General features: G+C 40.9%; 1 protein-coding gene across 1 annotated transcript in view; it reads right to left on the reverse strand.

Moving 5' to 3' along the window:
- The window catches only part of ITGA8 (integrin subunit alpha 8), a 196,569-nt gene extending 173,176 nt beyond the window's left edge, over window positions 1–23,393 (reverse strand). Inside the window, 2 exon segments of the mRNA XM_050803292.1 lie at window positions 22,223–22,356; window positions 23,022–23,393. Coding sequence (XP_050659249.1) covers window positions 22,223–22,356; window positions 23,022–23,230 — 343 coding nt within the window. The 5' untranslated portion in view covers window positions 23,231–23,393.
- Window positions 23,394–24,201: the final 808 nt, after the last annotated feature.

A 24,201-nucleotide genomic window follows, 5' to 3' on the forward strand; every position in this document is an offset into this window, starting at 1 on the left:
TATGGTACCTTTTGACACCTGTCCCCCGTTACATTCCTCTTCCCACCTCCCCCTCCAGAGGTTACCACCATCATTAATTAAATGTATGTGTTTCTGGCCATTTAAAAAATAATACCATGAATAATATAGGGCCATGTTCTACAATGCTTTTCCTGTAAAGGACTAGATAAATGTCTTAGGCTTTGCAAACTGTATAATCTTTGTCACAGCTACTCAATTCTGCCCTGTAACAAAAGCAGCCCATAGATAATATGTGAAAGAATGGGCTTGGACTTTGCTGTGTTCCAATAGAATTTCATATTTCATATAGGAACACAGAAATCAAATTGAATTTTATATAACTTTTATGTGTCATGAAATATTATTCTTTAAAAACATTTCTCCAGCCATTTAAAAATGTAAAAGCTACTCTCAGCATGTAGGCTGTGCACACACCGATGGTGGGCCAGTTTTCGTTGTAGTTTGCCAACAATTGATAGCGTAGTCTTTGGTGCAGTCCTGTAAACTAAAGAAAAATGGTATTATATGTTCTTTTTCAATTTATTTTTTATTTCAATAGGTTTTAGGGGAACAGGTGTTGTTTGGTTACATTAACAAGTTATTCAGTGGTGATTTCTGAGATTTTGGTGCACCCATCACCCAAGCAGTGTACACTGTACCCAGTGTGTAGTCTTTTATCCCTCACCCCACTCCCACCCATTCACCAGAGTCCCCAACGTCCATTGTATCATTCTTATGCCTTTGTATCCTCATAGCTTAGCTCCCACTTAACAGTGAGGACATATAATGTTTGGTTTTCCATTTCCAAGTTACTTCACTTAGAATAGTGGTCTCCAATTCCATCCAGGTTGCTGAGAATGCCATTATTTCATTCATTTTTATGGCTGAGTAGTATTCCATGGTGTATAAACATAGCATACTTTCTTTATCTACTCGTTGATTGATGGACATTTGGGCTGGTTCCATATTTTGGCAATTGCAAGTTGTGCTGCTATAAACACACATATGCAAGTACCTTTTTCATATAATGACTTCTTTTCCTCTGGGTAGATACCTAGTACTAGGATTGCTGGATCTAATGGTAGATCTTCTTTTATTTCTTTCAGGAATCTCCACGCTGTTTACCATAGTGGTTGTACTAGTTTACATTCCCACCAACAGTGTAAAAGTGTTCCCTTTTTACAGCATCCATGCCAACATCTATTTTTTTTAAGTTTTTTATTTATAGTCATTCTTGCAGGAGTGAGGTGGTATCACATTGTGGTTTTGATTTGCATTTCCCTGATCATTAGCGATGTTGAACATTTTTACATATGCTTCTTGGCCATTTGTATATCTTCTTTTGAGAATTGTCTATTCATGTCTTTTGCCCACTTTTTGATGGGATTGTTTTTTTCTTTCTGATTTGTTTGAATTCTTTGTGGATTCTGGATATCAATCCTTTGTCGGATGTTTAGATTGTGAAGATTTTCTCCCGCTCTGTGGGTTTTCTGTTACTTCTGCTGATTATTTCTTTTCTGTGCAGAGGCTTTTCAGTTTAATTAAGTCCCAGCTATCTATCTTTGTTTTGGATGCATTTGCTTTTGGGTTCTTGATTAGAAGATTTTTGCCTAAGAAAAAATGGCATTTGGTTAGGCACAGTGGCTCGTGCCTGTAAGCCCAGCACTTTGGGAGTCCAGGAGGCAGATCACCTGAGTTCAGGAGTTAGAGACCGGCCTGACCAACATGGTGAAACGCTGTCTCTACTAAAAATCCAAAAATTAGTTGGGCGTGGTGGCACATGCCTGTAGTCCCAGCTACTGGGGGGCTGAGGCAGGAGAATCACTGGAACCTGGGAGACAGAGGTTACAGTGAGCTGAGATCCCGCCACTGCACTCCAGCCTGGGAGACAGAGTGAGAATGTGTCTCAAAAAAAAAAAAGAAAGAAAGAAAGAAAGAAAAGAAAAGAAATGGCGTTATATTTTCTGTATTTAGCAGTCTATACTTGTGTTTTACCCTCAGTTTTATGTTTGTGAGAAATATCCATGAATAGATAGATGGCTAGTTAGCTAGATACATAGATATGTAGAAACATAGATGAGTGAATGGATAGAAAAATAGATGACAGATAGATACATACATACATAGATCAGTCTAGCTCATTCTTTTTAACTCCTGTATAATATTGCATCCTATTGAATAATAGTCTACATTTTATTTATCCAGTCCGTTTACATATGAACATATATGGATTTTTTTTTTCATTTTTCCCACTTCTACTCTGAGCTCTGAACATTCACATACCCACTTCCATGTGCCTGTGTAAAAGGGTTTCTCTCTGGCACCCAGACTAAGAATGACATTGCTGGGTCATAGAGAACGATCATACTCATTTGATCAGACATGCCCAGTGATCTCCAAAGTAGCTACAATTTTATGTCCACTAGCAGTGTGGGAGCGAGGGATTCTCAACTTTTGTTATTATAGGAGGACTTTTAAATATTTTCCAGTCTAGATGACCACGGAATGATATCTCATTTTGTTTTCATTTGCATTTTCTTGACTTTTAGTAAGGCTGATCATCTTTTCATGTTTGTGGACCATTCACTTTTTTCTTCTGTGAAGTGTCATTTTACATTCTTTGCTCATTTTCTTGTTTAGTTATTAGTTTTTTTGATTCATAATTCATATATTTTTGGCTACTGATTCTCTTTCCCACATAAATGTTGCAAGTATCATCTTCCAATTTTTGTCTAGTCTTTTAACTTTGTTAATTGGGATGATTGTCCATCCAGAATTTATTCTTGTTTAAACAGTGGCAGAGATACCTTCCTTCTTTCAATATGAAAAGCCACTAGCTCCCACAGCACTTACTGAACAATCCATCTCTTCTCAGTGATTTGCAGTTCCACCTCTGCAATAATAAAACCTGACTTGGTCCAAGGGACCAACATTGTCTGGCCCCTGATTGCTTCTCCAATCTCAGTGCCTCCTGCCTTCCCATGCTCCTCAACCTGCAGACACACCAACTTCCTGTCCTGTGAACACCCCCAGCGTTTTCAGTCTTGCCATTGCATTTCCTCTTCCTGGAACGCTCTTCCCATAGTGCTTCACTTGGCTGCCTTCTTCGCATTACTCAGATGAGAGTATTGCATGCTATTGCAGTAAACATGCAAATAAGATGTTGCATACAGTAAGCATGCAACCAAACCAAAGATAGTTAGCTGGGACTTAATTAAACTGAAAAGCTTCTGCACAGCAAAAGAAATAATCAGCAGAGTTAACAGAAAACCCACAGAGCGGGAGAAAATCTTCAAAATCCATACATCCAACTAAGGACTAATATCTAGAATCTACAAAGAACTCAAACAAACATCAAGAAAAAAAAATAAACAATCCCATTAAAAAGTGGGCTAAGGACGTGAATAGCTCCAGTACCACATCCTCAGAGACACATGCCCTAAGCCACTGGTTCTGTCTACTCATTGTCATTCACTCTCCCATTACCACTTTACATTTTCTTCATAGTACTTATCACTATCTGAGATGATCGTGTTGGCATGTTTACTGCAATAGTATACAATACTATATAGGAGTTAAAAGTCTATGTTTTTATATAGGTATTATCTACCCTTTGAGAATATACATAGATTCCACGGAGATGTTCTCTGCTTCACCTCTGCATTTTACAGTGCCTAAAACATAGTAGATCACAGTGTTTGTTGAATGAATAACCAAGCTCTCCTCTATTCATTCAAAAGTTTGTCAAGAGTACATTGTGGCCGGGCGCGGTGGCTCAAGCCTGTAATCCCAGCCCTTTGGGAGGCCGAGACGGGCAGATCACGAGGTCAGGAGATCGAGACCATCCTGGCTAACCCGGTGAAACCCCGTCTCTACTAAAAAATACAAAAAACTAGCCGGGCGAGGTGGCGGGCACCTGTAGTCCCAGCTACTCGGGAGGCTGAGGCAGAAGAATGGCGTAAACCCGGGAGGCGGAGCTTGCAGTGATCTGAGATCCGGCCACTGCACTCCAGCCTGGGCGACAGAGTGAGACCCCGTCGCAAAAAAAAAAAAAAAAAAAAAAAAAAAAAAAAAAAAAAAAAAAAGAGTACATTGTTCAGTATGATCCCACTTTTATTTAAAAGTCGAATATTCTATGCCTGGATGTGTATGTGTGATTGTTATTGTGCTTGTGTGTGTATGTACTGACACTAACCTATGAGTGATGGTTATCTTGAAAGCAGGGAATATACAGGTGTCATTGGCTTTTATATTTCCATGGAATACATTTCTGTATCGTTTGAGCTTTTACTGTGAGTATTAGTACATCTATGATCTGAAAAAGGGAAACCCTAAAGATAAACTGAAAAGATCTGTAAGTCCACCCAGGGAGTTTAGATGGGTGGTGTCGATACAATTGATTTGACTCATCCTCCATTTCTGGCCTTTGAAGTGATCTCTCTGAAACTGGCAGCTTTTGGTTCTTTTTTTTTTTTTTCATGGGAATATGCATTTCAGAGGAGGACTGAGGGGATGTGGAATATGGTGCACACGTGGGCTGTAAGCAGATTTTTCTAATCTTCTAGCGTAGTGAAATGAGAGGAATTACACCAAGTGAAGAGAGATCACCCTAGGACAGGAAGAGAAGAGTTGCAATTGACACAGGTGTGACCAAACATTTTGGCAGACAGCATAATTTTTGAAAACTATATATAAAACCCTCGACCCCCTAGAGAAAACAGTAGGTTTCCCTATAACCTTCAGTCATCGCTTTAAGTTTGTCTCCTCGGAAATTTTCTTAAAGCAGTTGCAGGAGCTATCAGACATTTTTAATCAGGAAAAAGGTAAAAGAAATCCTTAACCATTTGTTTATAATTTTTATCATAGTCAGATTTATGCTGTAAAATTTCTAATTGGAACTAAGCATCTGAGAACAGGGAATAGTCATGTGTAAAATTCAAAATAAAACAGCTGTGGCCAGAGAACTCCTTGTCTATGAGAAACAAATCCAAGAAAAGGACCTGGATTGATTTTTATATCACAGAAAATTGAACTTCCAAATGCATGGCTCCAAATACTCCAAAACCACTCTGAAAACCCCTTAAACAATATCACACTAATTCACTTTTCCTTATGATGTTTGAGAGATGTGTTATTTTTATTAAATGATTATTTCATTATTTATATCATGTATGCATACTATATAAAAATATGTGCATGCTTACACTCACATTAAATAATTTTCTTGTCTTTACCTCAAAGATCAAATATAAATACACTGCCTTTCGCACTTGAAATTTTTTTTTTTTTTTTTGAGACGGAGTTTCACTCTTATCACCCAGGCTGGCATGCAAATGGCACTATCTTGGCTCACTGCAACCTCCACCTCCCAGGTTCAAGCTATTCTCCTGCCTTAGCCTCCCGAGTAGCTGGGATTACAGGTGCCCGCCACCATGCCCAGCTATTTTTTGTGTTTTTGGTAGAGATGGGGTTTCACCATGTTGGCCAGGCTAGTCTCGAACTCCTGACCTCAGGTGATCCACCCGCCTCGGCCTCCCAAAGTGCTGGGATTATAGGCGTGAGCCACTGCGCCCGGCCCACCTGAAGATCTTCACCCCACAGCCTGAGCTCTGGGTATTGATTGGGCTTCCTTTCCATTTGGTTTAACTTTCTTTCTGTTCCCTGTTGAGTCTCATTCCACGGCCTTCTTTCAGACATTTATTTTGTGAAATTCCTTTTTTCCTTGTTTGCCAACTTGTTCAAATCACTCCTTAAAAGACTGTTTTAAAATGTAGGGCTCAAAATTCTTATCTTTTCAAATTGAAATTCTTTGAGATTATTGTTTCAAAATTTTCGAATAGTGCAAAGTAACAAAACTTGTTACTGTAAAAAGTAGCGTAATTGTATAAAGTAGCAACTAAAAGGCCATTAGAATCCAACTCCCTGGACCTAGTCACTGTTCAGTTTGGTAAACTCATTCAGAATTTAAGAAGCTTCTAGACTATTACTTTAGTTCATAGTGAAATAAACTACTCTTTCCTGGAAATCATGAAACTTCCCTTTTAAATTATTTGTTCATATCACTATTTAAATATTCAGTTTCATATATAATCAAATACTATAATAAAGCTAAGTGAGTTAAATGCATGCTTTTAGAGTTTTAATAATCATTTTCATAAATATGGGTTTGTAATATCAACAGTACAGAGTGTATTGCAGTCTGCCTATTGTATAGTTTTCCTGATCCGGATGAGAACATAAATTTTGTGCTGTAATTATTTTCATGTCTAGACTGTCTTCCTTAAGAACAGAGATCACATTTCTAACTTCCTGTCTTGAATAACTCATAGTGCCTAGCCAGTGTTCTTCAGACATTTGCTTGGTAGTAAATACGAATGGCTTTTCCACATCACATACTCTCATTCAGAATGTTTTTCATATATAAATCGACTAAGTAGTATGTATGATTTGGTCAGGAAATACCTATGGATTATACGATGCAAGCAATATTTTGGATATAATGCAAGGGAAATTGGGAGTTGAGAAATGAAAGAATTATCTCTTCCAAGGGAAATGATAAGTTATCTATGCCAGATCCGACTAAAAACAAAAACAAAACTCCCAAGTATGAAACAACAGTGTGAAACACAGAGCTGGTTATAGTGGATTCTATTGATCGAGACAACTTTGACCTTATCTTCTACAACCCACTTCACTACATCCACACAGGCTGGAACAGGTTTTTTTCTCTCATCTGTCCATCCCAGAGGCAGACATGCACACATAGGCATACTCAAACACACACACACAAGCCACTCTTCGGCTCTGACCTTTCATGTTGTACTCTCTGAAAATCCTCCCCCAACACACAAAAGCCCCCCATTCATTCAAGCATAGGAGTCCTTATTTTGCACATCTGAAGCCTTCTTCACTTTCTGCTGTTACAGCACTTAAGCCCAGATTAGAAGAGCCAGGCACTAGTATCCCATCAAAGTTGAATATTGTGAGGCCCAGATTAGAAGAGCCAGGCACTAGTATCCCATCAAAGTTGAATATTGTGAGATCAGAGGATGTCTGTCTTGTTCATTATTTTTACCTAATGTAATGGTAACACCATTAACGAAGCCAGAATCTTGGAATGCATCCTTGACGATCCCCGACCTTGCACTCCCAAATTTCAATGAGTCATCAATTCTTGTTGATGCTTCCTTTTGTTATCTCCCAAATCCATCCACTTCTTTCCATCCTTGTCGCCACTTTCCTAGTTGTGGTCATCATTTTCTTTAGCCTCCACTGCTGTGACAACTTCCTGACCAGTCTCCCTTCCCCCCGCATTGCCACCTTCAAACCCATTCTCTATCCTGAAGCCAGAGTTGTTTCTCAAATGCTCCTTTTTCTTAGGTGCACGCTACTGCACTTGCTAATTTTTTTTGTAGAGATAGGATCTTGCTACATTGTCCAGAGTTGTTTCTTTCCAGAGTTGTTTCTAAAATCTCAACCTTTCTCAAAGAAACCCTTCCCATGCCAATATCATCTTTGCTACTCTCAACCACAGTGGTTTTCTTTCAACTTTCTTCATACTTGAATCTTTCATACTTTCTTCCACCTCTATGTTTTTTTCACACTTGGAATAATTACCTAGGATCACATATCGTAGTCATGTACAGCCGGGGAAATGAGTACCCTCAATATGGCTTCAATGTCAACTCCTGATGGCCAGGAACACAGCATGCTTCTATTTAGTACCCAATCATTTATTTGCTTCAAGAAGTAATGAAAACCTCTCAGCATGGGCATCTCAGGAAGGCGACTCACTGACATAAATTTCTTCAAGATGACCTCAAAGGAGTACTTTTAAATACAGGATATGATTGGGTTTCACGATGAAGGCTGTATAAATTTGCCTCCCAATAACACTTGAAAATGTATTTACACTACCTCCTGTTACATGGTCTTATATTTCTGAGAATCTCATGTCTGCTGCCAAAAGATATAGTAAAGGGTTCCAACTATTCACCTAACAGAACAGTTCGTATTATGTTTTGTTATTGTTGTTGCTGTTTGTTTGTTTTTTTAAAGTCATCATTCCCAATGTTACACAAAATAGGCACTGCAGAATTCAAACCTTCTGTTTCTGTGATTTATCCTTAGAGAAGATTAACACTCAAGAGGAGATTATTCTGTGGGAGATCTTCTTAAATCCTACCCCAAACAGCCATGCTATAGGCTGAGCAGAGGCAAAATGTTACTTATCCAACTTACTGCCTGGTAATCCCTATTATTTCATGACTCCACTTACTCTGCCATTCTGTCACTACTCTTTGAATTTCCTTTTTCTCCCAACCTACTCTTTGACCTCCGCAACTTCAGATGGTGACCTTGCTTCTTATTTCAATGAGAAAATGTAAGCAATGAGAAAAGATCATTTTCTTCCTCCTGCCATCCAATCCAGCAGCCCATTCTCGGTTGTTTCCTGGCTCTGCCTGCCCTCCTTTCACTGCAGATGAACTGCATTTCTGCTGCTCTAAGGCCAATCCTCCCATTTGTATAAGAATCCCCTCTATTCCCCTCCACTCAGAAATTTGTTCCTAACTATGCTCTCTCTCTCTCTCTCTTACAGTCATCTGAACCTATTAGACTATGATCAAGCTATAATACCTTCTTAATGATTAAATTTCTCTGGTCCCATTTATAGCCAAACTTTAAAAATGGCTACACACACTCTGTTCCATTGGCCATCTCCCATTCTCTCTTGACACACTCCACTACAACTGGATTTTTCAGTCATCAGTAACCTTCAATTGTCAAATCATATGTTCCAAGTTTCCACCTTCATTTTACTTCATCTCACAAGACTTTCTTTACTGGCTTCATGGCTTTCTTTTACCTAACTGGTGGCTCCTTCCTTGTGTTTTATACACATCCTCCTCAAATCCCCAGTATTTCTGTAAATGTCGTGGTGCCCCAGGGCTCAATCTCAAGCTCGTTCTCATCTCTTTGCTGCTCTTGTCTTTTGGCCTCTCTTTGCCTCCCTCCTCTTCTCTTCATCCACACTCACTCCCTAAGTCATGGCCTTAAATATTACCTTTGTATTCAGACATCTTGCCTGAGCTCTGGGTTTATTTATCCAAGTGCCCATTTGACATCTGCTGGGAGGTCTAATAAGCATCTTAAATTTCACATATCTGGACTCAACCCTGGGTATTTCATCTAAGACATGCTCTTTACCCACTGTTCTCTAAGTCCTATTTGTTCAGTTACTTAGGCCAAAATTTCCTCTTTATTTTGCACTCTTCATCTGATGCATAATGATAAGCTACTAACTGCATTTCCAAATAAATCCCCAAACCAACCATTCCTCAGCTCTCACTGCTACCACTCAATCTCAGCCATACTTACCTTTCACTGGAAAGGGAACGGTCTTCTACCTAGTCTCCTTGCTTGCTTGCTTCTGCTCTTCCTTGTCTGTAGTCTATTTTTCAACAAAGCTAAGCTGATCCTTCTTTTTCCCTCCTGTCACTCACTCTGTCAGACTGGAGTTCGCTAACACAATTATAGCTCACTGCAGCCTCTAACTCCAGGGCTCAAGTGGTCCTCCCACATCAGCCTCCCTAGTAGTTGGACTACAGGTGCACACTACTGCCCCTGCTAATTTTTTTACATTTTTTGTAGAGATATGATCTTGCTACACTGCCCAGACTGGTCTCAAAGTCTTGGTGTCAAGTGATCCTCCTGCCTTTGTCTCCCAAAGTGCTGGGATTACAAATGTGAGCCACCATGGCTGACCAAAACTGATCTTTAAAAAACCATAATTCAAATTATGTTACTTCCTTACTCAAAACCCGCCATTGGCTGCCCACCACTCTTAGAATGAAATCCCAAATCCTGACCTTGGCCATGAAGATACTATACCATCTTGCTTATACCTGGCCTTCTGGCCTAATTTTCTATCACTCTTGCCCTGACTTGCTTTTCTCTAGTTCAGCAACCTTTCTCCATTTCCCAAGCACATCCACATCGCCACACTCCAACACTGACACTCCTACAACCTAGAACATGTCTCCCTTGGATGCCACTTGGCTCCCTTCCTCACTCAAGTTAGGCCCTTGCGCAGATATCACCTCCTCAGTGAAAGTTCTTGTGACCACCTGTGGTACACAAAATAATACCGCCCAAGAGGGCTACATCTGAATCCCCAAAACTGATAATATTAGGCTACATGGCAAAGAGGGACTGAGATTGCAAATGGAATTAAGGTTGCTAATCAGCTGACCTCAAAATTGTAGATTATCTTGGATCATACATGTGGATCTGATGTAATGATACGGATACTATCAGGTAGAAGAAGGGGCCAAAAAAGGAGATCCAGAGATACGGCAGTAGAAGAAGATGTTGCTACTTTTGAAAATGGAAAGGAGCCCTGAGCCAAGGAATGTGGGTCACCTGCAGGAGCTGGAAAAGGCAAGAAAATAAATAGGTTCTCCCAAGAGCTTCCAGAAGGAATGCAGCTCTGCCAACACCTTGATGCTAGCCCAGGGAGACCCATTTTAGGCTTTGACTTCCAGAACTATAAGATAATCAAGGCTAGGTGCAATGGCTCACACCTGTAATCCTAGCACGTTGGGAGGCCAAGGTGGGTGGATCACCTGAGGTCAGGAGTTCAAGAGCAGCCTGGCCAACATGGTGAAATCTCATCTCTACTGAAAATACAAAAATTATCCATGCTTGGTGGTGGGTGCCTATAATCCCAGCTACTTGGGAGGCTGAGGCAGGAGAATTACTTGAACCTGGGAGATGGAGGTTGCAGTGAGCCTAGATCATGCCACTGCACTCTGGCCTGGGTGACAGAGTAAGATTCCTTCTTTAAAAAAAAAAAAGAAAGAAAGAAAGATAGAAAAAAGATAATCAATTTGTGTTGTTTAAAGCGACTCAGCATGTGGTCATTTGTTATAGTAGCAATGGAAAGCAAATGGCCTGCCCAAGCTAAAATAAATGCGCGCGTGCGTGCGCGCGCACACACACACCATTCTCTGTCCTCTTGACCTTTGCTTTCTTTTCCTCCACTTGTCACTGGCTGTTACTATGAACCCTGTCCAAAGGAGCAAGACCTTAGGCTTTGTTCGTGGACATACTCCCACGTCAAGAACAGCATCTGCCTGTGCAGTGTTGCAAACAGTAGCCCCTGAAACTTAATTTTACCGTTTGCTAACACTAAGCTTGATTTTCAACTTTCTTTTTCCCCCTTAGATGACATTTAATAAGTAAAAGTGTGTTAAACTGTGTTATAATTTAATAATATGTCACCTGAGGAACCACAGTGAAAGGAAGAAGGTCATCCAGTCTTCCCAGGTAATCTTGGTGGTAAAGAATGGATAATCTATCATAGGAGTAGAGAAACAAAAAGAAAAGAGAAAAAAAATGTCCAGTGGAGACCAGGTGGAACAGGTTGGGGACTGAGTATTGGTACAAAAGTCTCACTCATATCTTTGAATCTGTTCACAAAAACATCCTCTCCTTGCCATGTGTCTGTTAATAGGTGAAGGGGTTGAGACTGTCTCCCCTGAATAACTGTGTATTCAAACTATCTGAGTGTCCTAAAAACATGTCCTGCGAAATAAAATTTAAAAAAAAAAAAAAAAAAAAAAAAACAGTTTTAATCACGTTTCCCAAAGACAATCTGTTTGTGTTCATTTCCTTTCTCAGGCTCTTTTAAAAATGGTAGATATAATTTTGATAGGTGCAGATAAGTAAAGTTTTCCATAGTTAAACAGATTGGCCCAACAAACCTCCTAGGCATGGTTTAGCCTACAAAATATGTCAAATAATAAATGTCAATTCCAGGTGGAAGCTGTAACAGACAGTGTGCAATTGGACACACCCCTTTTCCAATTAGGGGGATCTCAGATACCCATGCCAATAAGGAATCTCCATGAAGCTGGGTCCCTGTGTGGCTTGAACTGGCCAAGCCTCCCTATCAAATCACACTGAACATACAGTGTGAGCAAGAAATAAACCTTAGATGCTTTAAACCAAAGATACAGGGTCATTTGTTTCTACAGTCATTTGGGTCCGCTTTGGCCTCATAAATGTGAGGAGAACTAATGAATGTCAACAAAGGTCCCATCCTATGAATCCAATAGGTTGCTTTCGTTTGTGAATTCTTAGTGCATTTTCTAAGAGAATATGCATTGTAAGTGTCATAGAAAGGGAGCAAATGCAGTCATTTGCAAACTCATTTTACATAAAACTTTTTTTGTTCATTTTTGTGCAAAAGAATAACGTGCAAGAGATTTTCAGAAACGCTGCTCCACCTTTCGTTCTGTCAGTTCTCCTCCCTGAAACGTCTCACTTTTCTCTGCTCAGCCTAGATTGTAAGCAAGTGTGTTGACATACTTTTTACTTAGTAAACAGACACACCTTTACAGAACATTTACAAACCTTATTTGGGACTGAGTAGAATGGTGCACCCCAGAAGACATGCTCTAGGCACATATATAATGTTTTAAAGAAAAAAAAATCTCATTATTGTACATAACAGAGCAAGAACTAAACACCAATTCATGCTATAATTTTTGATACTACTTCATGAGTTTATCTGGATGTGTTGACTCTATCCAATGCCTTCCATATTTTAAGGTCTATGGGATTATCTGGACCTATGGTCACTCTTGATTTCTTTCCTATGGGCTCTTATAACAAGTTTTGTGAACTGATTGCAGTATAAATAGATTGTGAATTAACTTCTGGCAAGCTCGTCTTATTCAGACACACTCAAAACTATTCTACACACAAACAGCTCTTGAAACTGCCATGTCAGAGCAAGTCTATATTTCTATCTTTAAAGATAATCTAGAATGAAAACAGGTGAGACTTATACTGCATCTTCTTATTTGTACACATATTGTTACTGAAAATACCCTTGGTCTTTTATCCTAGTATTTTAGAACCTAGGTACCTTATATAAATGAATGCTTTTCTAAACCAGTCAAGCGTCTGCTCCCAAGACAAGAGAGGGAACAACTAAGATTGCCATCTTCCAATCTAGAGCTTTGATTCTGATCTTTTATTGGTTTGTTGTTGTTGTTGTTGTTGTTGTTTTGAGACGGAGCCTCGCTCTGTCATCCAGGCTCCAAGCTGGAGTGCAGAGGCACGATCTCAGCTCACTGCAAGCTCTGCCTCCCGGGTTCACGCCATTCTGCTGCCTCAGTCTCCCGAGTAGCTGGGACTACAGGTGCCCACCACAACACCTGGCTGAATATTTGTATTTTTAGTAGAGACAGGGTTTCACCGTGTTAGCCAGGATGGTCTCGATCTCCTGACCTCGTGATCCGCCCGTCTCGGCCTCCCAAAGTGCTGGGATTACAGGCTTGAGCCACTGCACCTGGCCTGATCTTTTATTGTTAATCTTTACAGCACTTTAGTGAACTCACTCATTTCATCTAGATTTTTTTGTGTTTAATTTTTTCATTATTTTTCCTGATCATAAATAAATGCTTGTTCATGGTTTGACAACAAGAAAAAAAAAATGCATGAGAAGAAAAAGTCTTAATCACATTTCCCAAAGACAGTTTCTCATTACAATTTCCTTCTTATACTCTTCAAGAAGTTGTAAACACAATTTTGAATTTTATGTTTTTTATTTACCATTGAAACAAAAGCATCTTCTCATATTAATCTTCTTTGTAGACTTCATTTTTAATGGTTATATAATATTTAACTGTGTGCTTTTATGCCCTAATTTGATTGACTATCCACATATAGGCAATTCAAAAACATTATTTACTTAGGGTTGTACCCCTTTTCTTTCTTTTTTTAAAAAGGATTTGTAGCTACTTTAGAATTAATTTCCGAAAATGTATCCTGGTGGGAACTGTAGGAGGAGAGAAGCCAGAAGCATCAGAAGATCATTCTGGAAGATCAGATGTCCTGGGTGGGTGAGAAGGCAGGAGGACATGGTACAGGGTGTGTGGCACCACGTGTGTACGCAAGAGTTGTTTGCTGCACTCTAGAGAGACAAGCTGTGCTGTACTGTGTGGCACTGTGATAAAGAGATCAGTTGTGTCATCAGTGAGGCAAGAGGGGGCAGGCATAGGCTGGAGACATCTGGGGAAATCACAGTCTCCGACAACTGAGACAATTGGAATAGAGCTACAACATGGCCACAGGAGATTTACCTCCACTGCTATACCTGGGGTGAGATGCTGCGTATAGTGTGGGCCAGGTCAGGTCTTTGAATAAACCTATTCCTGTAGCAGTGGTGTGTGCCCTTCTGTCTGGTGTCAGTATGTCCTGGAAATCAGGACAGGCTGATACAGGGTTTTTTGCAATATCATATTCAAATCTGTGTCCATGTGTCAAATATCAGAGCCGAAGAAGAAAACTGACCAAATGTTTCTAAGTAAATACCCTGCAGTGCCATTATACTAATTTTGATAACTACGATCAGGTGGTTTAAAGTGAGCTCTCTTCAGTGACTACCAGTGAGGAAGTTTTGTGCCTGAATTTCATCAGGATATAGGAATGATACAAGTCATTGCGTAGATACTCTTAAGCAATGTGTTTGCATTTGCACTCTTCTTATCAAACACATTCGGAACATATGATCCTTTATTTAAAGCATGTTAAAGAAGTTCCTACATGATGATCTGACTAACCATTCAGCCTTACTTAGGAGCAGTGACCTATGTTTCTCAGGGATATGTGACTTTACACTCCCAGGTATTGTTCTATCAGATCCTCCCATAGCCTAAAAGCCTATTGCCCACGGGCTCAGAGCAACAGCCACAAAATCACATTGAATCATCGTATCAAATATGTAACTCTCTTGCATTCTCCGTAAAGGATTTTTCTCTTTGCCTTTTGTTTGTATTTATTTATACATTTATTTTATTTACATATTGTATTAATATAGATTTTAAAAATATATTTATAAAATCCACTTTTGGTGATCTACAGCATCATGGGTTTTGACAAATACAGGCAGTCATGTATCCACCACCACAATCGAGATACAGAAAGTTCCATCAACCCTCCACCCAAAAAATTCCCTTCTATTACACCTTTGGAGTCAACTCATCTCTTCCACTCCCAATGCCTGGAAATCACTTCTATAAACACTTATTTTCATAATCTATACCTTAATTTTATGAAAGAAAGAAAGAAAGAAAGAAAGAAAGAAAGAAAGAAAAAAGAAAAGAAAGAAAGAAGGAAGGAAAGAAGAAAGTAAAGAATCACTTTCTTCAGTGTTTATGAGTCTAGGAAAGTTTCTCAATTTGCAGAACTGCGGGCCGATACACTAAACACCACAGACCTAAACTCTGGCCTTTCAGCAGGGTTGAGGTGGAGCTCCACTCCTTCCAGACCATCTAATGACATTCATCTAAGAGCTGCCCACCTTAATTCTACAGCAGTCCGTAGCTGATGTATTAAATGTATTTGGTTTTAAGTATAAATCACTTACTTAGTCACAATTAGTTGGCATATCTTAAATCTCCTTATCATGTAACCTAGAATTGAAACTACTTTAATCTATTATAGGATTTCATTATGGAGGAACACCTTGCTTTATGCAATAAATATGTTATTTGTAAACATGTATTTAAGCTGAATTTTGAAAAATAAAAATTATTTTAAAATGCTTTGAACATGCTTGCTGATTAAAGGATGAATGAGTTTTTTTTAAAATAAAACCAATAATTAGTCTTTCAACTATCTTCCTCAAAAACCAATGTTCAATGGCCAGGCATGGAGGCTCATGCCTGTAATCCCAGCACTTTGGGAGGCGAAGGCAGATGGATCACTTGAGGTCAGGAGTTCAAGACCAGCCTGGCCAACATGGTGAAACCCTGTCTCTACTAAAAACAAAACAAAACAAAACAAAAACAAAAAAGTCACACAATTAGCTGGGCATGGCGGTGGGCACCTGTAATCCCAGCTACTTGGGAGGCTGAGGCGGGAGAATCATTTTTAACCTGGGAGGTGGAGGTTGCAGTAAGCCGAGATTGCGCCACTGTACTCTAGCCTGGGTGACAGAACCAGACTCCATCTAAGAAAAAAACAAAAAAAATATTCCATGTTCATGTCCTGGCATGGAATCCATCAGGGCACCCCTGAGCTGAGCTTTTTCATAAAGTTGGTAACTCTCTCCATCAATGCAATTCCCAGATACAAGACTTGTTATACGCTAACAGGTAAAGTTTGAATGTGCACATCTCAACCTGTCAGCTTAAATGTGAAAGTGCATTTTTCCTTTCAGAATAATTTCAAGACTATTTCAAGATAATTTCAAGCCATTTCTCCCAGCATGCTGCAGAGGCTACACAGAATATTCCTGCCAAGAACCTGGAAGCCTGTTCCCTCACACAGACTTCCAGTTTCTTGAAAGAATTTTGCAGATTTAACAACGGATGCCTAATGCTCATACTGCTCAACTAGCCATACAGCAGATCTGTTTCCCATTTCTAGTTGGAGTTTCAAGGACTTCCTTTTTCTAATCGCTTCCTCAGTTGCTATGGGCTGTAGGGACTGCTGCCTCCTCCCGTCTCATACCAAGGTTCAGTTGTGTTCCGTTGCATGAAGTCTGAACCAACAGAGAGAAATGTAGGGATGATGGTTGCCTTTGTCATGCCAACATATCCAGGCATAGTAGCCATCATGAATTGCTTCTAGAATCATAAGTAAGACATCCAGCTTATAAACCACCTTTGATGACTCAGTTGGATCAGCACTTAGCAGAGGAAGATTTCTGCAAATATTGTGCTGTGTGCATGTGTGCACACACTGCTTCCTTTTTTCTGACTAGCAACACTTACTTTCATTGTTAAGTCTTGAAAAGAGCAGGTTATCTTTGGGCTTCCCTCTTCCCCCACCTTTGTAACCTTCCAATTGAATTTACTCGAGCACAGACTTCTCCTGTCCCTGAGTCCTGTCCTATTTATGTTATTTCCTGTGTCATTTACTTGGGTAGCTCTAACCTACATTTTTCTTTTCTTTGTTCCTGAACAAAAACTGATTTCTTTCTGGGGAAGCTAGAAAGGCAAGACTTATGCAGCCAATATGTTTCCCAACACTCACATGAGAAAAAGAGCACACCCAGCACTATCAAAAAACAACCCTATGCCAGTTGCAGAACCAGATGCTTTAAGCTGCTTCTCATTGTGGGATCACTCAACACAAAAGGAAACAGACCCCCCAAAACAAAGGCTTCCGGTCTCCTGCAATTCCAGCAAAAACCTTGTCATTCCAGAGCTTTGAAATATCCTAACCAAATTGTCTTCCATTTTAAGTTTTCTTTTCTTTTTTTAACACAGGGATACTAAGTTGAAACCAGGCAAATTCTGCTAGTTTTTCTCAGATGATTTCCAAATCTCAATGGCACCTCCTACCTCTTCCTGTCTGCTTTTTATGTGGGCTCCTCATTGTGACTGGTTCCCAGCTGCGTTGCTTCTCTATCATTATTAGTACTTTGATGATTATCATCATTAATTAGCACACATCACCTTTTTCCTCAAACATTTTACTTGAGCATTTAAAACAATCAAATACTTGTATGCTATAGTTTGGAACTATGTTGCAACTTGCCCTTTAAACAATCAAATATTTGCGTGCTATACTTTGAAACTATGTTGCAATTTGCTCTTCATTATTCCAAAGGTGAGAGTCCGTTTCATTGTCTCATTTATTCTCCCTTTTAGCAGAAGGGTTACAACCTAACATTCTTTAACCCATGCATTGGTTTGGAAAATGTAGGAAAAAGAAGAAAGGGAACCTTGGAGTAGACACAGAAGCGGGAGGCGTGAATTAGGTAGATGTGATATTTTAAGCTGTTTAAGTCATGGGACATAGTTTAAAGAGTTCCTGAGACAAAAGTGAAAGAAATCAATTTGGTGATAGGAGGAATTTTCTTCTATTGAAGTAAACAGGGAAAGACAGAAGGGAGACGAGAGAAGTGCTTTTTTTTTTTTGGAACCCCTTGATTTTGTACAGAGCAGGAAAATTATCAACTCTTTTCACCTCCCCCACCAGCATATGCTTCTGGTATTCATTCATTAGACATTCTGGGCTAGTGCAAGCTTCCTCTGTTTTTGTATTTATCATGAGAAATGTTAAAAAAAAATTAAGTTACATGATAAGGTAAAAATAAAATAAATAATGATTATTTCATGAAAAAAACTGAAAGGCAGTTTTTAGAAAATGACCATTGACCTTAAATAAATGGAGGAACAGGATCTTAACTGGACTCTGGGACTCAATTATAGGGCTGCCTCCCTCAAAGTCTAAGCTGAGAGAATTTACTTGGTTACCAGTGCAGAACACCCGATTGTAGACACCTCAGGAACCTGAACAAGTTGAAACCACTTCATTGAAAGGTCAAATTTACTTAGGATGTCTTGAATTCAGATGTGGTAGTAAAAGTAGGGTAAAAGACCAGGAAAGTCGCCAATGACTTGACAGATGAATATTTGCAATATACGTATTTATGCCTGACACATCACACTCCATTATGCAGATGCCAATTTGGGGCCACTATTTAGTTAAGCAGAGAAATTGTCTTCCTTTTTTGTGGGGGAGAACAATACATTACTGGCACTGGGCAGAGAGTAACTCAGCAGGCAGCTTATCAGAGACCGTGAAAGGGGCATTCTGTGGGAGTCTGAGCAAACCAGGCGCAAATGCGACCCGCCATTCCCACCAAGACAAACCCTGCTTCTACAATGCTTCTGCCAAAACTGTTTATCCTTTTCACCCCTTCTCTGGAGAATCATTTAAAATGGAACTGTAAAGCCACTGTTGGAGTAGGGGAATGGAGGAGAGGGAGGGAAGGTGAATATAGCCTTCCAGAGCTCCTTGGGGGCTTAGTCATACTCCTGAACTTGCAGTCTATCAGGGTCAATCCTCTCCCCATTTCTGGAAGGAAGGCAGTGTGAAGAAGAAGGCTGTGAACTGGGCAGACCTCTATTCCAGTCCTGCCTCTACCACTTACCACTCTACGGTCTTGGGTATACCTTTGATGTCAGTTTCCTTACTTACAGAATGAGTTTTACATAGTAGTTTTGATTTGTTTTATGTAGTAGAAACAATGTGTGTATAGTGTCTGGTACATAATAGCAATGTATAAATGGGATGCCTCTGGCAACGCCGACTTCAGGACCCAGAACCAGTGATGTCTGTTTCCACCTTTCATCTTTGGCTTTAACATTCCACTTTGTCCACAAAGCTGATGTTCAGATTGGAAATAGCTACTCTGGCTTCTGCTGTGCCTTCTTCACTTGCACAGCTTTGCGTCAAGTAGCCGCCACTGCCAGTTCCACTGTCTAAGGGTATAAGGATAAAGCAATTGGCACAGATGAAGTGTAGAGAGTGAGCAACCACTTGGTAGCAAACACCTGAGCTTTGGCAGTGGCTTCCTTCCCCACACCCGTTTTCAGGCCATTCCCACTGGCAATCAAGGTTTCTGGGCCCACAGTACCCCCTGATGGCTGACGTGGGGAACTTTCTTTTCCCAACAATTCCTTTCTCCTCTCCTAGTGGAACCTCCCTGTCTTTCACAGGTCACAGCGTTGTTCATTCTGTCATGGACCATTCATTTCTCACAAACTTGTGTAGCCTTTCCTGCCTTGCTTTTTAAATTTCCTGTTCAATTATTTCAGGAACATCTATTTTTCTCCCTCCTTCTTTCCCTCACTTTGTTCCATTTATGAATTCTGAAATTATTATGATTGTCATTGATAAGTATAATAGTAGGATTAGTGCATTCATCTATTTATCAAGTAAACCACTATATATTTGGAAGTACAATAAAACATAGTGTGGAATGAGCAGCATCAATCTCTAAAGCCCTTTGAGATATCCAGACATTTTCCTAACCTACACAAAAGAGGACATTGTCTTTCTCCAAGTAACACTGATCTTTTCTGGACATTATTTTTTTTTTTTAATTGCCAAATTGTTCTAGTTTGTCCCCTACTGATTTACTGCAAGTATAATTCAGCTACAATTAGGGTTAAGTGCATTCCTGTGGGCTATTCTGGAAACCAAAGCACATCTTTCAGCATTAGTTCTCTATGGGAAAGTGAATTCAAGGCTTCAAGCAATTGCTTTAGAATGAACTTGGAAAATATTACCAATTGTATTTTTTTTTTTTTTTGAGATGGAGTTTCACTCTTGTTGCCCAGGCTGGAGTGCAACGGCACTATCTTGACTAACTGCAACCTCTCCCTCCTGGGTTCAAGTGATTCTCCTGCCTCAGCTTCCCAAGTAGGTGGGATTACAGGCAACCACCCCTACACCTGGCTGATTTTGTATTTTTAGTAGAGATGGGGTTTCACCACGTTGGTCAGGCTAGTCTTGAACGCCTGACCTCAAGTGATCCACCTGCCTCGGCCTCCCATATTGCTGTAATTACAGGCATGAGCCACCTTGCCTGGCCTACCTCTTGTAATTTAATATTGAAAATTTTCAGTTAGGAGTGGTCAATTTTTTTTTAAAATTCATAGTTGACATCTGGATTCTCTGGTTTTTAATCTATTGGCCTATGACATCTATTGGGATGAATACTTACAAAGTAAGTCAGGTGTCACTTATCTGGGCAGACACTGATTCTTCCTTTATTAAAAGAAAAATATACTAATCAGATCCTGATTTGATATGTTATGAGACTATACAAGAAGATTATTAAATTTTTTTCTGCGACCATAAATTGCTTTTTGGGGAAAACACATCAACCATGTCTCAAAATAGAAATACTTTCCTTAATGTAAATTCAAATAATGTCAATGATGTCTTTATTTGGCCTGGGCTTAAAATACTTTTAAAAATACAAATGATTTGGGTATGAATTATTAAAATGGCATTAATTTTATGTTTAAATGTTTAATTCTTCTGATTTAGAAAGCTTATTCTTAAACTAGAGAGCAGTAGCTAAAAAGCATCTCAAGTCTTGATAAAATAACTAATTAAAAGATTTCTGTCACAAATTAACATCAAAAGGTTTAATCTTCCTGGTTGCTAATACTCAAATTTAAAAGTAAAAGCTTATAAAAACTGGTATAAAATAACAGAATTATTTAATAAAATGATAAGCTATTGTGACCATACAGAGACAGGCATGATAAAAATATAATTTTCCAATGCTTTTATAAAATACTTTCCTAATTTGGTCATAATTCAAGGTAATGCTTACATAGTATGTTTTGCTTTGAAATATTTTCATATTTATGGGACTGAAATTGTTTTCTCCTTTAACAAAAAAGATACAAATTAGTTATAGTAACAGGTAAATATCAGCCAGCCAATTTCATCGAAATTCTGTGAAAATATTCTGCATAAATTCTATATACACACTAATCAAACAATTAAAAATCAAAGAGATCAAGTATGATGTCATAAAATAGTTGTGTGATGCAAAAGGTATTTTAAATGATTATTTATCAAGGACCATTATTCAAGCTGACATATTCGCGTTTTTCTGGAAAGAGATATTTGCTTTCTGATAATATATACCTTTTGAATTCATAAAGTTTTGGTGGTAAAAATTAAAGCATTCGGTGTTAATGTTTTTGAAAGCATTGCATTTAAATTATTTTCTCAGGCTCTAAAGAGAAAACACCAGAGAAAACATAACCAGACTGAATTGTTTAAAATGTATTTTCCCTTTAATTAAATAAGAAACATCTGTCTGGGGATTTTGGAAATGAATGTAATCCATCCACACTCTGCCTGCACTAGTTTGCATCCAATGTCTAATATTTTGAAAGAAAATTCTTTCTTTCTGTAAAGAATTAAACAGCAACACGGAGAGATGTCTGGGTCTGGGGCAGCTAAGTCCTGCCTCCGGAGCTTGGACACTGGAAACGCTAAAGAGCTCTCTTTTTCCACATCTGTCCTTGAAAAGCAACCAAATTCTCTCCACAGTCAAAGTTAGGACGTAGCTTTTGTATTTCTCCAAAACATCCACTCGCCCTGCAAATGCTCATTCCAGAACGGTAAAGAAACAGGAGTTGCCAGGATGCATCCAAACACTCAGGGTCAAAATAGTGTCCTTTCTCTAGGGTTCACTAAACATCTTCCTTCATCTAACTCAGAGTTGAAAAAACTGATTTCTCTAGAGACCCACACAGCCACAACACGGACACATCAGACAAGCTAAATGAGCATGGCACCAAGACAGCGGGAACTCTTCTCTGGGATGACCCTGGTTCTCCCAAACCCAGGCCCGCAGCTTAGAAGGACAAATGTCACTTACTGGTGGTGTCAAATGGTATCTGCCTGCACTGCGCAGACCCCTCCGCGGGCCAAGGACAGTAATAGACGGCTCCCCCTTCCACGATGTCGGGCTGGCTGGTGTTGGCTTTGGGCGCCCCCACCAAGACACTCGCTCTGCAAAAGAGTTGGAGAAAGTCACTCTTTAGGCGCCACAAAAGCGTGCGCATGCAATACAGTCTCTGTAGCCTCCTGCCCGGGGACACTGGGGCAGGTGTGGAGGACAGGAACGTATTTATGATGAGGACCCACTGTCAAACTTGATTTCCTCTTGGAAACCTATGGGGGTCCTCAACTTGGTTTGCAAGAGTGCAAACGGTCCTGCTTCTCTAGGTGGAGCTCTGTGGGTACAGTGAGATGAGAGAAGGGGGTGGGGTGGGAGGAAGCCAAAGACAGAGCCCAGCTGCTGGTAGCCGACAGCTCTTGCGCCCAGACGCAATGGTTACAGGCTCTGCATAAACAGACCGCGCTGTGGTCGTGGTTTTAATTGGCTTTGGTCTTCTGGGTCCCGTTCTCTCCTTTGTGGGATGCGTGCGTCTTGGTACCCGGAACACCCAGGACTTGCGTGTTCTATGCAAGTGGCATATCTCTAGCTCAAAGTTCACAAGGCACATCTAGCAGGGCAGGGGAGAGAAGGGGCTGGTGGCGGGGAGAGAGACGAGACCCCGGGCGGGCGGCAGGACGGGGATCCCAGGCTGCAGGGACTGCGCGGCAGAGCTGCTGGGACCGGACCCCGGAGAGCGTTCGCCCCAGCGCGCACCTCTCCGGGTCGGGAGACTTACGTGCGGGCGTCGGGTATGTGGAAGTCCACAGCGTAACCGAAGTAGCTGCCCTCGGGGCCGCTGTACACCGTGAGCTTTTCCACGTCCAGGTTGAACGCCTGCGAGGCAGGAGACCACATCATCATCCCCAGCGCGGCCGCAGCGCAGCAGAGAGGCGCGATCAGCGGCGTCCGGCTTCCCCAGTGACCGCGGCTGGCCCCGGGCGACATCTCCCTCCGCCCCGGTGGCTGCTACCCGGGAGCGCGAGCCGAGGACCCCGTCGGGGCTAGCGGCGCGGGTGGAATCTGGCGGTCCCCAGCTGCCCGCGTCCCAGGTCGGTGCACCCGGAGCACCCGCGGTGACAGTGCCCGGCGTCTGCTTGCGCCCGCCCGCCCGCCCGGCTCGTGGGCTGGCCCAGGCGCTCTAGCCCTCCTCCGGCCGCGGGCGGGGACCAGTGCTCTCGTGGCGCCTCCTCGCGGCTGGTCTAGAGCTGGGGACTCCCCGGCAGCTGCGCTGGTGGCTGGAGCGCTGGATGCCTGTTCGGGCTGCCCGGATTTCTATTGCAGTCCCATCTTAAGGACAATCAGTTTCGCATCTGTCACCTCAAGCTATTTATTGCTTTAAAAGTAACGCCCCACGTGGAGGGAGAGCTTGCTCCAGTTTCCCTCAAATGCGCAGCTTGGATGGAGAATGTGAAAACCAACCCCACCACCAGGAGGGACAAAGCAATTATCTCTGCATCACCTCTGCAGCCTGACCTCAGCGTTCATGGCTTTGCACGTCTGTGACTGAGATTTGAAGTTGAAATGCAAGAACCCTGTCCTCCCCCAAGTCCACCCACCTCCTGGCAGATCTAACTCATAAACAAGAAAGCCTCGAGGGGTTTTGTTGTTGGGTGGGTGTGTGTGTGCGCGCGCGTGTGGGATTTGTTTTTCTTTGGTTGGTTTACTTTGTTTTGTTTGTTTATTTTTTTCTTTTTAGAGATAGGGTCCCTCTCTCCCCCAGGCTGGAGTGCAATGGTGCTATCATAGCTCACTGAAACCTCAAACTCCTGGGCTCAAGCGATCCTCCTGCCTCAGCCTCCTGATTAGCTGGTATTGCAGGTTACTCATCACACCTGGTTAATTTTCTAATTTTTTTTGTTGACACCGAGTCTCCTCATGTGCCCTAGGCTGGTCTCGATCTCCTGGCCTCAAGCCAT

This window comes from Macaca thibetana, chromosome 9, assembly GCF_024542745.1.
Source record: "Macaca thibetana thibetana isolate TM-01 chromosome 9, ASM2454274v1, whole genome shotgun sequence".
In the NCBI taxonomy this organism is placed as follows: Eukaryota; Metazoa; Chordata; class Mammalia; order Primates; family Cercopithecidae; genus Macaca; species Macaca thibetana.